The sequence below is a fragment of the Pezoporus flaviventris genome, unplaced genomic scaffold (genome assembly GCF_033815535.1).
Source record: "Pezoporus flaviventris isolate CSIRO_AGI_PZ_B2104156 unplaced genomic scaffold, CSIRO_AGI_Pfla_v1 ptg000033l, whole genome shotgun sequence".
Classification (NCBI taxonomy): Eukaryota; Metazoa; Chordata; class Aves; order Psittaciformes; family Psittacidae; genus Pezoporus; species Pezoporus flaviventris.
The window spans coordinates 2,678,141-2,692,315 of NW_026892581.1; the positions used below are offsets into that span (position 1 = coordinate 2,678,141).

Consider the following 14,175-nt stretch of genomic DNA (forward strand, 5'->3'; position numbering starts at 1 on the left):
CAACGCGGCACCCATAGAGCCCCTTTACGGTGGCACCCAGCCGGGACTACAACTCCCATCATGCAGCGCGGCACCCATAGAGCCCTGTTATGGCGGCGCCCAGTTATGACTACAACTCCCATCATACCCTGCGGCTCCCATAGAACACCATTATACAGCCGCCAGGCGGTAGTACGACTCCCATCATGCCACGCGGCACGCATAGAGCACCACGAGGGCGTCGCCCAGCCTGGGCTACAACTCCCATGATGCAGTGCGACACCCCTACAGCACCACTACAACTCCCGTCGTGCCGCGCGGCGCTCCCAGCGCACCAATTTCGCCCATCATGGCGGAGCTGGAGCTCCCCTCCGATTCCGACCTGCGCAGGTTGGAGCCCGCGGGACCCCCCAGTGGGGGCTTTTGGGGTCCTGGGGGGGTTGGGGTGCTCCTGACCCCCTCTCTTTGTCTCCCCCCACCTCCAGGCTGTGCACGGGGCCCTGAGCCCCCATCCGGGAGTACATCATGGGCCACGTGCGGCACCCGCAGTGAGGGGGGCACCCCAGCATCTGGGGGGGAGAAACTGCAACATCTGGAGGGACCCCAAACCTCGGATCGGTCCCTAAAATACATGGCGGGGGGGGGGGGGGGTGTTCCTATAGGAATGTGAAGAAGATCAAAGGGAACCTGCTGTGGTATCCGCTGCACCCAAAAAAGGGGGGGGGACCCAAAGCTGCCCCCTCTGGGGACCCCCAAGCTCCTTGGAGAGCCTCCAAAACCCCTCCAAAATTTCATTGGGATCCCAAGACCCACCCCAGCACCCCCCAATTCCCCCTGTGAACCCCCCAACCTCTTTTCTCCTCCCAAATCCATGCACAGGAGCCCCAAATTCCTTTAGGACAACTCCAAATCCCATTGGGATCCCCAGGAACCCCCAATTCCCTCCCATGACACCCCCACCGACCCCCCCCCAACTCCTCCTTTAACCCCCGTTTCCTCCTTAACTCGGGGCTCAGGTACCGGCACCTCGAGGAGATTCAGGTTTGAGGGGGGAGGGTTTTTGGGGGGCTGTATGGGTTTTTTGGGGGTCCTAGAGGGATGGGGGGGGCAAGATTTGGGCGCGGGTGCAAATTTGAGGGGTGGTGGAGGGAGAAAAAATGGTGCTTAAGGATGGGGGGGGTGGTGTCCTCAGGTGACCTTTGGTGTCTCTCCCCAGCGAGGGGCGGGGTCAAGCACGCCTTATATGGAAGTGCGCGAGGCCTTGGAGCAGGTGAGGGCGGAGCTTAAAGTGATGGGCGAGGCCGGGGCAGCGGTGCTGGAGCTGGGTGAGTTCATTGGGGGGTGGGGTGGGGGGTAAAGGGGCGGGGCTACCGGTCACCTGACCTGAGGCTCTGCCCCCTTTGTTTCCTTGTAGAAGAGGCACTGGGGGCGGAGCTTAACGGCCAGGGGGCGGAGCGTCGCCGAGGGGCGGAGCTTCGCGCCCTGGGGGCGAAGGCGGCGCAGGAGGGGCTGCGGCTGCGGAGGGAGGGGGCCCAGATAAGCTCTGCCCACCCGTAAGCGAGGAGTGGGCGGGGCTTCCCCATGGGTATCCCAATGGAGGCGGGGGGCAGCATTCCCATGATGCTCTGCGCTTGCAGGGAGCCGGGGCCAAAGGTGGGACTAACGTCGAAATTGGCGGTAAGAAGGGGCGGGGCTTATTGGGAAGGAGGAGGGGCTTATGGACGGGGGAGGGGTCTGAGCGTGGCCACGCCCCCATTGCCCGGCCCCCACCTTCCCACCCCACCCCCAGGCCGTGTGCAAGCTGCCGGAGGAGGCCCTGGAGGAGCTTATGAGGGGTGGGGCTTAGGGGGAGGAGCTTAGGAGAGGGGAGGGACTTAAGAAATGGGGCTTTGGGAGGGGGTGGTGCTTGGGAAGGGGCAGAGCCATTGGGCTGCTGGGGGTGCGGCTTAAAGGGGGCAGGACTTCCCTTATAAGGTTCTGAGGGTGTGGCCCCAGGGCACTAGGGAAGGGGCGGGGCTACCGGTGGGTGGAGCCAACAGAGGGGCGGTGTTGCGTCCTCCCCCCATTCCCCGTTGTTTCATTGCAGGAAGGGGTACCTCAAAATCAGCCCTGACCTTGACCCCAACCCTGACCCTGATGCTCAGCCCCATATGAAAACCCTCATCCAGGTAAATGGGGGGACTTGAGGGGCACATTTGGGGGTTCTTTAGGGCTCGGAGCTCCCCATTGATGTGGGATCCCCCCTTTGCACCTCCCAGGACTGCTGGGTGGATGTGGGGGGACTCTGGGACCTCATCCACTCCTCGGCCACCCGCCTGTCCCCCCTGAGGCTCTGGCTCCTCCAGCTGCAGGAGGAGATCCAGCAGCACCTGGAGGGGGACCCCAAAGCCCAGCAGGCTGCCAGGTAAAACCCTGCACCCCAAAACACCTCCCTGAACCCCAAAACCACCCCTCTGCACCCCAAACCACCCACTTGCACTCCAAAACCATTCCCCCTGCACCCCAAAGCACACCCCCTGCATCTGAAAACACCCTCTCTGCACCCCAAAACCATCCCCTCTGCACCCCAAAACAATCCACTACATTTCAAACCATCTCCCCTGCACCCCAAAACCTTATCCCCTGCACCTCAAAACACACCCCCTGCACCCTAAATCCACCCCCATGCACCCCAGAACCCACACGGCACCGCAAAACAACCCCCCTGCACCCCAAAACCTCCCTATGGAGTCCCTCATGCACCCAAAACCTTCTCAAGGACCCCCTGAATGCGTCCTGCAGCCCGGTTTCCCCCCCTGCACCCCAAAACTGCCCCTGGGCCCTCCCCCATGACCTTTTCCTCCCCACTCCTGAACCTCAGAACCCTTTAGGGACCCTCTCTGTACTTTAAACCCTACTGGGTTTCCTTCTGAAGTGGGTGCTGGGCTCATAGGGGTCCTTAAAGCCCCCCCAGATTCTCCCTAAACCCAGTGCTGGGACCTTTTGAGGTGCCCCCAATCCCTCCATGGTCCCTGCAGTCCTTTTATGGTCCCGTCCCCCCCCAAAAAGGGTTCTTGAACCCCTTTGGGCCTCCCAAACTCCCCTCAACGTTTGGCTTTGGGGCCCCGTTGCCCCCCAGGTTGATGCTGGAGGCCGCGGGGCTCTCAGGGGCTCGGGAGGCCCTGATCCAGCAGGTCCAGGAGCTACGGGGCAGCCCCATGGACTCCCCAGAAGCTGCCCTGGGGCCACTGAGGAGGCAGCTGCAGGAGGGGAAGCAGCGGCTGGTGGGTGCCAACGGGGGAATGTGGGGATTTGGGGGGGGTCCTGATGGGCTTGGGGGGGTCTGGGGGGTGGAATTTGATGGTTATGGGGAGGGGTTGGGGTCCCTAAAGGGTCCCAGCACCACTTTTTGGGAGGGATGAGGGATATCTGGGGGTCCTGGAGGGGGATTTTGGGTCTATAGGGGATGATCTGGGGCAGTTTGGGGCTTTAGGGGGGATTTGGGGGATTCAGCATTGCTGGGAGGGGGATCTGGGGTTCTGGATTGGTTTGGGGTGAAGGGAGAGGTTTTGGGGAGAAATATGGGGCGATATTTAAGGTGTTTGGGGGTCTTGAGGGGGTTTTTGGGTCCCTCCCATGGCTTTGGGGTCCCTCATTTCCTTGTGTCCCCCCTCCCCACCCCTTCCAGTCCCGCTGCTGGATCCAGCTCCAGGCTCTGGCCCCATCCAATGAGAAGCTCCGGGCGCAGCTGTGCCCCCTGCAGGCCCAGGTGAGTAACGAGGGGGAGGGAAGTGGGACGGGGCTTAATGGTGAAGTGGGCGAGGCCTCAGAGCTTTGGCCACGCCCCTTTCAGTCCCGAGGAGCTGTGCGGCTCCCCCCAGGGCTGCAGGGGGAAGGGCAGCGGCTGCAGGAAGCGCTGAGCATGCTGGGAAAGGAGAGGGTGCCCCTCCCCCCGAGGTGAGTGAACTGGGGGGGGCGGATGGTGGTGGGGGAGGAGGGGAAAGGGCTGTGCTGACCCCTCCATTCTCCCTCTAGCCCCGCCCACAGCCCACTGCAGCCAATCAGACGTGCCCTAGGAATGGCAGAGAGTGAGGTAGGGGAGGGGCCATAAAGGGGGAGGGGAATTGGAAGGAGGGGCCATAGAGGGGGCAGGGGTCATAAAGAGGGGGAAGGCCATAAAGGGGGAAGGGCAATGCTAGAAGGGGACATAAAGGGGGGCGGGGCAATGGGAGGAGGGGACATAAAGGAGGGCGGGGCAATGGAAGGAGGGGACATAAAGGGGGGAAGGCAATGGGGCCGTTGCTCAGGGGTGTTTGTGCCTCAGCCCCCACAGGGGGCGCTGTTCGTGGCGGCAGAGCTGCAGGGGGAGCTGGAACAGCTGCAGGAGGTGAGGTCAGCACAAGGGGCGTGGTCAGCGCAAGGGGCGGGACCCGGGAAGCCCCGCCCACCCCGCGGTGAGTGAGGGGGACGAGCTGGGGGGTGAGGGTGTGGCCTGCGCTGACCCCGTCCCAGGTGCAGGAGCTGTCCATTCGGGTCCAGCAGTGCCTCGAGGGCTGGCCCCACCTCCAGGACGTCATCAGCCAATGGTGAGACGGCGAGGGTGGGTCCGTGAGCGGCCACGCACACCATGTGTGATGTCACATTCCCCCTTCCCCCCTCCTTCCTCTCCCATAGGTGGGAGCAGCCGGCTCAGTGGGTACCGGCCGCGCCCCCCAGCAACATCCCCTTCTCCCATTGGCTGAAGCGCTGGTCCCAGGCCACCCGTGCCCTAAACTTGCACCGCCCCCTCCCCTTAGCGCCGCCCACCAGCGACAAGGAAGGCCGTGACCAGAGCAAGCCCCACCCCTGAGCCTCGGTTTCATCAGATGCTCCTATTGGATGGGGTGCAGGAGGCAGGGCTTGGAGAGGGGTGTGGCCACAAGGCTGCGGTCCTGGAAGCAGAATAGAGTAAGTCCTATAGAAATAGAGCAGTAAATAAAGCAGGTCCTGTGTTAATTACATGTAAATGAGGTTGCACCCATGTTAATGAGATGCAAAGCAGATCTTGTGTTAATAAACTCGTCCCGCCTGCAGTAACAGCATGTCAACAAAGCAGAGCCTCCAATAACAATGCACAGATAACGTGTGGCCTACAGTAACACATAAATAAAGCAGGTCCTACAGTAACGAAAGTGTAAACAAAGCAGGTCCTGACATAATAAATTCCCTTGTAAAGCACGACTTACAATAACAGCCTGGGAATAAAGTAGGACCTACAGGAATATGTAAATTAGACAGACTCTATGTTAATGACAGGTACATAAAAGTAGATCCTACATTAAGAACTTGTAAATAAGTTACTCAGTAAAGCAGGTCCTGACATAACAACCACCCCTGATACAGTAGGTCCTACAGGAATGAAACTGTAAATACAACATGTAAATAAAGTAGGCCCTACATTAATAACTCCCTCAAAAAAAATGGGTCCTACAATAATACCTCCTCGATAAAGTAGGACCTACAATAAGGGCCCATAAATGAAGTAGGTCCTGCCCCAATACCCTGTCAATAGAGCAGATCCGACAGCAACCGTACATAAAATAGGTCCTACATTAATAAGTGAGTAAATACAGGAGGTCCTGGCACAGCACCATGTAAATACAGGAGGTCCTACAGTAAGAACGTGCAAATACGAGTGGCTCCATGTTAATGTCATGTAAATAAAGCAGGTCCTCCACTAAAAGGACACAAATTAAGTAGGCCCTCCATTAATAACATGTAAATAAGGAAGTGTCTGTGTTAGTAACATGTAAATAAGTTCAACCATACATGAACTGCGTGTGAGTAAAGCAGGTCCTACGCTAATTACATGTAAATAAGGGGGGAGGAACGATGATGGGATGAGAAATGGGGAGGGATGGAGGGAGAGGGGGAGAAATGGCAGGAATGTGGGGAATGGGGGTGGGAAAAAGGGGAGGGGGAATGGGGGGCATAAGGGGGGGAGGAGAAGAGGGGACAAATGGGGGGCAGGGGCAAGGAAAAGCCCCATATTCAGGGCCATGTGGGGGCAGCTAGGATTGGGTTAAATGGGGACACGAGTTGGGGAGCTCAGAGCTGATTGGCTGTTGCCTGGGCAACGGTCGCCAGAACGAGGCGGGGGGGGGTCAGGGTTGCCTGACGGCTCACTGGCCGTCACCTGGCAACGCGCGGGAAGCGGCACGCGGAGACCCCGTTGCCTAGCAACCAACCCGGAAGTGCGGTAAGCATCGCAGAACGGGGATGGAGAAAGGCCAAAATGCGGGGTAAGGGGGGAGAAGAGGCCTCGATTTCCTGTGAAATCTTTATTTATTGGTTAATTTTCCGTTTTATACATTCTTAAGGTGATGCCTCCCGCCTTCCCTCCCCTTCCCCCCCCCCCCCCCGCTATTTACATCGGTGTCAATAAGGCTTCGGATCGACCCCCCCCATCCCCCCTTTATCCTCCCCTCTCCCATCCCGGGTATAAAGAGGGGGGGAGGTCCCCACACCCGACAGCCCCGGGTGGGGGATGGGAGGTTGTGTCCATTGGGGACCCTCCCCCCCCCCGTTTTGGAAGCTGAGGGCACCCAGGGGTGCCCCGGGAGTCGCTGCGGGGGGACCAGCCTCTGCCCAGCCGGCTCGGGGAGGTCCCTCACGGGCTGCTCTTCCTCAGTGCCTTTGGTCCGGAGGTGGAGCATGCGAGGGGTCACAGCTCAACGTGGGCCATGGAACAGGGCGTCACGGCCACCTACGAGGAGTGGAGAGGGACCGACATTGGCACAGCAGAGAATCATGGAATCCCAGAGTGGGCTGGAAGGGACCTTAAAGCTCAGCCAGCTCCAACCCCCAAAGGCACGGGCAGGGACACCTTCCACTAGAGCAGCTTGCTCCACGGCCCTGTGTCTCTGTGCACTCCCAGGGCATCCTGGGGATACCCCTAGAGAATCCCAGAGAATGCCTGCAGCACCTCCAGAGCACCCCATGGACCCAGTCAGAGCTCCTGCATCACAATGACCTTGGGGACATGGAGACCACAGGGGTGGCTGATTCTGGAACTCCCCTTGTTCAGGTGTGTGAGGTCACAGAACCCCACGGAACCGTTCAGAGGAGGCACCGGGAGACAACAGCTGCCCCACGGAACACAAGCTACCGGTGGAGGAGGCAAGAGCAGCTCCTCTGGTGGTTCCCGTCTTCGTGTCTCGGAGCCGGTGGCGCCTGTGGACAGAGGAGCGTGGAACGAGGTGAGTGGCGATGGCCATCTTGGGGTGCTGTAGGAGTTGCCAGAACACCTCAAGAGACTTCCCCAGAGTGGCTGCTTTGGACTCGCTGTGTGAGTTGGGCTGGCTGAGCCGGCAGCGGAGCGCTGCGGCTTCCGAGGGATGATCCTGGGATCTGCCCTCATTTCTTGTGGGGAGAGCAAGGGCCTGTGGGGATGGGACAAGGGGCCAGGCCAGGCCAGGCAAGGCAAGACGAGGGAAGACAAGGAAAGGCCAGGCCAAGCCATGCAAGGGAAGACCACACCAGGTCAGGCAAGGCAAGGCCAAGCAAGGCAAGGCTAGTCCATGACTGGCCAGTCCATGCAAGGACAGGTAAAGCCCAGGCAAGGCAAGGCAAGGCCCATACAGTAGTAGCAGTGCAGGACAGGGAAGGGCAGGTAAGGGAAGACCAGGAGAGGTAAAGCCAGGCAAGGGCAGGCCGATCAAGGCCAGCTAGGGCAAGGCCAGGCCAGGTTAGGCCATGCATGGCAGGCTAGGCTAGGAAAGGCAAGGCCAGGCCATGCCAGTCTTGGTCATGCTATGCCAGGCATGGCCAGGCAAGGCCAGTCCAGGCAAGGCCAAGCAGGTCAAGGCCAGGCCTTGCCAATCAAGGCAATGCAAGGCCAGAAAAGGGCAGGGAAGGCAAGTCCAGGCCAGGCCAGGCAAGGATAGGCCAGGCAAGGCCAGGGAATTCAAGGCCAGGCCAGGACACGACAGGCCAGGCAAGGGAATTCAAAGCAAGGCAAGGCTAGGTAAGGCAAGGCAATGAAAGGCACAGCAAGTCCAGAACAGGCAATGCAAGGCCTGGTAAGGCCAGGCAAGGCCAGGCGAGGCAAGGCAATAGAAGGCAAGGCAAGTTAAAACGAGGCAAGGCAAGGCCAGGCCAGGAAATGGCAGGCCAGGCTGGGCTGGGCCAGGTCAGGCAAGACAAGGCAAGGCAAAGAAAGGCAAGGCAATGCCAGGCAAGGCAAGGCAAGGCAAGACCAGTCCAGGACATGCAACACAAGGCCAGGTAAGGCCTGGTAAGGCAAGGAAAGGCAAGTCCAGGACAGGGAATGCAAGGCCAGGCAACGTAAGGCCAGGCAAGGCAAGGCCAGGCAAAGCCAGCCTAGGCAAGGCCATAGAAGGCAGGGCAAGGCAAGGTAAGGTAAGGCCAGGCCATTCAAGGTCAGGCAAGGCAAGGCCAGGCTATGCCAGGCCAGGCCAGGCCAGGCCAATCAAGGCTAGGCAAGGCAAGGCAATACAAGGCAAGGCAAGGCAAGGCCAGGCCAAGTCAAGCCATGCAAGGAAACTCAAGACCAGGCCAGGCAAGGCAAGGCAATGAAAGGCAAGGCAAGGCAAGTCAAGGGAAGGCCAGGCAAGGCAAGGCAAGGTAAGGCCAGGCAAGGCAAGGCCAAGGCATGCAAGGCAAGTGCAGACCAGGCCAGGCAAGGCAAGGCAATGCAGGGCAATGCAAGACAAGGCAAGGCCATGCAAGGCAAGGGAAGACCACTCCAGGACAGGCAATGCTATGCCAGGTAAGGCCAGATAAGGCTATGCAAGGCAATGCCAGGCAAGGCAAGGCAAGGCAAGGCTAGACAAGGCAAGGCAACACCATGTAAAGCAAGTCCAGGACAGGCACTGGAAGGCCTGGTAAGGCCAGGCCGGGCCAGGTCATACAAAATCAGGGCAATGCAGGGCCAGGCAAGGCAAGGCAATACACGGCAAGGCAAGGCAAGACAAGGCCAGGACAAACTGGGACAGACCAGGCAAGGCAAGGCCAGGACAAACCTGGACAGAGCAGGCCAGGCAAGGCCAAGAAAAGCAAGGCAAAGCAAAGCAAGGCAAGGCAAGGCCAGTCCCGGACAGGCAATGAAAGGCCAGGTAAAGCCAGGCAAGGCAAGTCAAGGCAAGGCAGGCAAGGCAAGGCAGGCAAGGCAAGGCAAGACAAAGCAAGGCAAAGCAAGGCCAAGCCAGACAAGGACAGGAAAGGGAAGGACAGGCAAAGCCAGGACAGACAAGGCCAGAGAAGTCCAGGATAGGTAATGCCAGGCCAGATACAGCCAGGTCAGGCCAGGCCAGGCAACGCAAAGGAAATCAAGGCAAGTCAAGGCAAGTCCAGGACAGGAAAGGCAAGGCCAGGCCAGGCTAGACCAACTCATACAAAACCAGGCCAGGCCAGGCCAGGCAAGGCAAGGCAAGGTAATACAAGGCAAGGCAAGGATAGCAAGGAGAGGCAAGGAAAGTCAAGGAAAGGTGAGGGAAAGCAAGACAAGGCAAGGCAAGGCAATGCAAGTGCCAAATGTCCAATGCAAGTCCAGGTAAGGTCAGTCAAGGCCAGGCCAGGCCAGGCTAGGCCAGGCCAGGCAAGGCAAGGAAAGGCAATACAAGGCAAGGCAAGACAATGCAAGAAAGAACAGTCTAGGACAAGCAATGGAAGGCCAGTTAAGGCCTGGTAAGGCAAAATAAGGCAAGGCAATACATGGCAAGGCTAGGCAAGGCAAGTCAAGGCAAGGCAAGGCCAGGGCAGGCAATGCCAGGAAAGGCAAGGCTAGGCCAGGCAAGGCAATTCAAAGCAAGGCAAGGCAGGGCAAGGCAAGGCAAACCAAGGCAAGGCAATACAGGGGAAGGCAAGGCCAGGAAAGGCAAGGTAAGGCCAGGCCATGAAGGCAAGGCCAGGCCAGGCAAGGAGGCAAGGCCATGCAAGGCAAGATAAGGCTAGGCAAGGCAAGGCCAGTCCAGGACTGGCCAGTGTATGCAAGGTCAGGGAAGGCCAGGCAAGGCAGGTAAGGCCATGTAAGGCCAGGTCAGGCAAGGAAAAGTGAGGCCAGCAAGGCAAGGCAAGGCAAGGCCAGTCCAGGACTGGACAGTATATGCAAGGCCAGGTAAGACAAGGTAAGGCCAGGCCAGACCAGGTAAGGCCAGGTCAGGCAAGGCCAGAGAAGGCCATGCAAGGCAAGGTAAGGCTAGGCAAGGCAAGGCAAGTCATGTCAATGCAAGGCAAGGCAAGGTAATACAAGGCAAGTCCAGGACAGTGAATGCAAGGCCAGGTAAGGCCAGGCAAGGCCAGATCAACCAGGCCTGCCCAGTTCATATAAAACCAGGCCAGGACAGGCAAGGCCAGGCAAGGCAATGCAATACAAGGGAAGGCAAAGCAAGACTTGGCCAGGCCAGGCCAGACAAGGCAAGGCATGGCCAGGAGAAGCAATACCAGGCAAGGCAAGGCAAGGCCAGGCCAGGCCTGGCCAGGCAAGCCAGGGCAAGGCAAGGAAAAACAAGGCAATGCAATACAGGGGAAGGCAAGGCCAGGCAAGGCAAGGCAAGCCCAGGCTAGGCCAGGCCATGAAGGCAAGGCCAGGCCAGGCAAGGCAAGGTAAGGCTAGGGAAGGAAAGGCCAGGCAACCAAGGCAAGGCCAGGCACCCAAGGCAAAGCGAGGCAAGGCAAGGCGAGGCAAGGCAAGGCAAGGCAACAGAAGGTAAAGCAAGTCCAGGATAGGCAATGGAAGCCCTGGTAAGGCCAGGCCAGGCCAGGTCAGGTCATACAAAATCAGGGCAACGCAAGGCAATACAAGGCAAGGCAAGACAAGGCCAGTCCAAGACAGGCAATGCAAGACCATGTAAGGCCAGCTAAGCCAAGTTCAGGCCAGGCCATAAAGGCAAGGCCAGGCCTGGCCAGGCAAGGCAAGGCCAGGCCAGGCAAGCCAAGGCCAGACAAGGCAAGGCAAGGCAAGGGAACGCAAGGGAAGGCAAGGACAGTCTAGGACAGGTAATGGAAGGCCAGTTAAGGCCTGGCAAGGCAATATAAGGCAAGGCAAGGCATGGCAAGGCTAGGCAAGGCAAGGCAAGGCAAGGCAAAGCAAGGCAAGGCAAGGCAAGGCAAGGCAAGGCAAGGCAAGGCAAGGCCAGGCAATGCCAGGAAAGGCAAGGGTAGACCAGGGAAGGCCAGGAAGGGACAGAAAAGTCCAGGCAAGGCAAGGCCTGGCCAGCCACGGCCAGGCAAGGGCAGGCAAGCTCAGGCCAATCAAGGCCAGCCAGGGCAAGGCCAGTCCAGGCTAGGCCATGCAAGGAAAGGCTAGGCACAGAAAGTCAAGGCAAGGCAAGGCAAGGCAAGGCAAAGCAACAGAAGGCCAGGCAAGGCCAGTTCAGGCAAGGCCAAGCAAGTCAAGGCCAGGCTAGGCCAGGCAAGGCAATTCAAAGCAAGGCAAGGCTAGGCAAGGCAAGACAAGGCAAGGCCAGGCCATTCAAGGCAAGGCAAGGCCACGAGAAGCAAAGCCAGGCAAGGCAAGGCAAGGCCAGGCCAGGCCAGGCAAGACAAGGAGAGGCAAGGCAAGGCCAGGCTAGGCAAGGCAAGACAAGGCAAGGCCAGGCCATTCAAGGCAAGGCAAGGCCACGAGAAGCAAAGCCAGGCAAGGCAAGGCAAGGCCAGGCCAGGCCAGGCAAGACAAGGAGAGGCAAGGCAAGGCCAGGCAAGGTCAGGCAAGACAAGGCAAGGCAAGGAAAGGCACGACAAGGCCAGGGAAAGGAAGGCAAGGCAAGGCAAGGGCAGTCCAGGACAGGCAATGCTAGCCCAGGTAAGGCAAGGTAAGGCTATGCAAGGCAAGGCAAGGTAAGGACAGTCTAGGACAGGTAATGCAAGGCCAGATAAGGCCTGGTAAGTAAGGCAAGGCAAGGCAAGGCCAGGCAAGACAGGGCAAAGCAAGGCAATGGAAGGCAAGGCAAGGCAATGCAGGGCCTCTCCAGGACAGGCAATGCTAGGCCAGGTAATGCAAGGCAAGGCAAGACCAGTCCAGGACAGGCAACAAGAGCCTGGTAAGGCAAGGCAAGGCAAGGCCAGGCCAGGGCAGGCCAGTCAAGGCAAGTCAGTCCAAGGCAAGTCCAAGGCAAGTCCAGGACAGGCAATGCAAGGCCAGGTAAGGCCAGGGAAGGCAACGCCAGGCCAGGCCTGGCTAGGAGAGGCAAGGCCTGTCCAGGACAGGAAATGCAAGGCCTGGTAAGGCCAGGTAAGCCAAGGCCAGGCCAGGCCATGAAGGCAGGGCCGGGCCAGGCCAGGCAAGGCCAGGCAAGGCAAGGCAAGTCAAGGCAAGGCAAGGATAGACAAGGCAAGACTATACAAGGCAAGGCAAGGCAAGTTTAGGCAAGTCCAGGACTGGCAAGGGTAGGCTTGGAAAGGCCAGGAAAGGCCAGGCCAGGCCAGGCCAGGTCATACAAACCAGGGCAGGCCAGGCAAATCTAGGCAAGGCAAAGTAATACAAGGCAAGGCAAGTCAAGACAAGGCCAGGCAAGGCAAGACAAGGCCAGGCAAGGCATGGCCAGGCAAGGAAAGTCCAGGCCATGTAGGCAGGCCAGGCAAGGCAAGGCAAGGTAAGGCTAGGCAAGGCAAGGCAAGGCCTGTCCAGGACAGGAAATGCAAGGCCTGGTAAGGCCAGGTAAGCCAAGGCCAGGAAAGGCCATGTAGGCAGGGCCAGGCCAGGCCAGGCCAGGCCAGGGAAGGCTAGGCCAGAGAAGGCAAGGACAGGCAGGGCAAGTCAGTGCAATGCAAGGCAAGGCGTGGCTAGGCAAGGCAAGGCCAGGCCAAGCCATGCAAGGCAAATCCAGACCAGGACAAGCAAGGCAAGTCAATGCAAGGCAAGGCCACGCCAGACCAGGCCAGGCCAGGCCAGGCCAATAAAGGCAAGGCAAGGCAAATGAAGGCCAGGCCTGGCAAGTCAAGGCCAGGCCAGGCGAGGCAAGGACAATCAAGGCAAGGAAAGGAAAGGCAAGGCAAATGAAGGCCAGGCCAGGCCAGGCAAGGCAAGGCCAGGCCAGGCAAAGACAATCAAGGCCAGGCCAAACCATGCGATGCAAATCCAGACCAGGCAAGGTCAAGCAAGGCAAGACAATGCAAGGCAAGGCCACGCCAATAAAGGCAAGGCAAGGAAAGGTAAGGCAAATGAAGGCCAGGCCAGGCAAAGCAAGTCAAGGCCAGGCCAGGCAAGGACAATCAAGGCAAGGCAAGGCAAGTCAAGGCAAGTCTAGGCCAGGCAAGGTCAGGCCAGGCAAGGCAAGCCAAAGCCAGGCAAGGCAAGCCAAAGCCAGGCAAGGCAAGGCAAGGCAAGGGAAGGCTAGGCAAGGCAAGGTAAGACAAGGCAAGGCAAGGCAAGGAAAGGATAGGTTAGGGAAGGCCAGGCAAGGCCAGGCCAATCAATGCTAGGCAATGCCAGGCAATGCAAGGCCAGACAAAGCAAGGCAAGACAAGGAAAAGCCAGGCCAGGCCAGGCCAGGCAAGGTAAGTCAGTGCAAGTCAAGGCTAGGGAAGGCAAGGCAAGGAAAGCCAGGCCAGGCCTGATAAGGCAAGTCAAGTCATAGCAAGGCCAGGCAAGGCAAGACAAGGCAATGAAAGGCAAGACCAAGACAGGCAATGCAAGGCCCGGTAATTCCAGGTAATTCAAGGACAGGCGAGGCCAGGCCAGGCCAGGCAATCCAATTCAGAGCAATGCAAGGGAAGGGAAGGGAATGCAAGGCCAGGCCATGCCAGGCCATGCCAGGCAATGCAAGGCCAGGTAAGGAAAGGCCAGGCTATGACATGCCAGGAAAGGCGAGGCTAGGCAAGGCCAGACAAGAGCAGGGAAGGCCAGGCCAGACCAGGCAATAAAAGGCCAGGTAAGAAAAGGCCAGGCCAGACGAGGCCAGAGAAGGTCAGGAAAGACAAGGCCAGGCCAGGTCAGGCCAGGCCAGGCCAATCCAGGAAAGGCCTGGACAGGCAAGGCATGGCAAGGCCAGGCCTGGGCAGGCCAGGCAAGGCAATTCAGTGCAATGCAAGTCAAGGGAAGGGAAGGCAAGGCTGGGCCAGGCCAGGGAAGGCCTGGCAAGGCCAGGTAAGGCAATGCAAGGCAAGACAAGATAAGGCAAGTCCACGACAGGCAATGGAACCCCTGGTAATGCAAGGGAAGGCCAGGCCAGGAAAGGCCAGACCAGGTCATACAAAACCAGGGCACGCCAGGCAAGG

At 59.1% G+C, this 14,175-nt stretch overlaps 1 protein-coding gene across 1 annotated transcript; it reads left to right on the forward strand.

The window, feature by feature from the left end:
* Positions 1–489: 489 nt before the first annotated feature.
* Positions 490–4,075, forward strand: LOC133273558 (uncharacterized; the record flags this gene model as incomplete). Its single annotated transcript, XM_061461858.1, has 11 exons — positions 490–527; positions 642–674; positions 996–1,020; positions 1,196–1,304; positions 1,394–1,532; positions 2,066–2,147; positions 2,238–2,383; positions 3,098–3,242; positions 3,647–3,727; positions 3,812–3,915; positions 3,994–4,075. Coding segments are annotated over 11 exons (978 nt in total), but the record flags the coding sequence as incomplete, so codon positions are not given.
* Between the last annotated feature and the right edge of the window lie 10,100 nt (positions 4,076–14,175).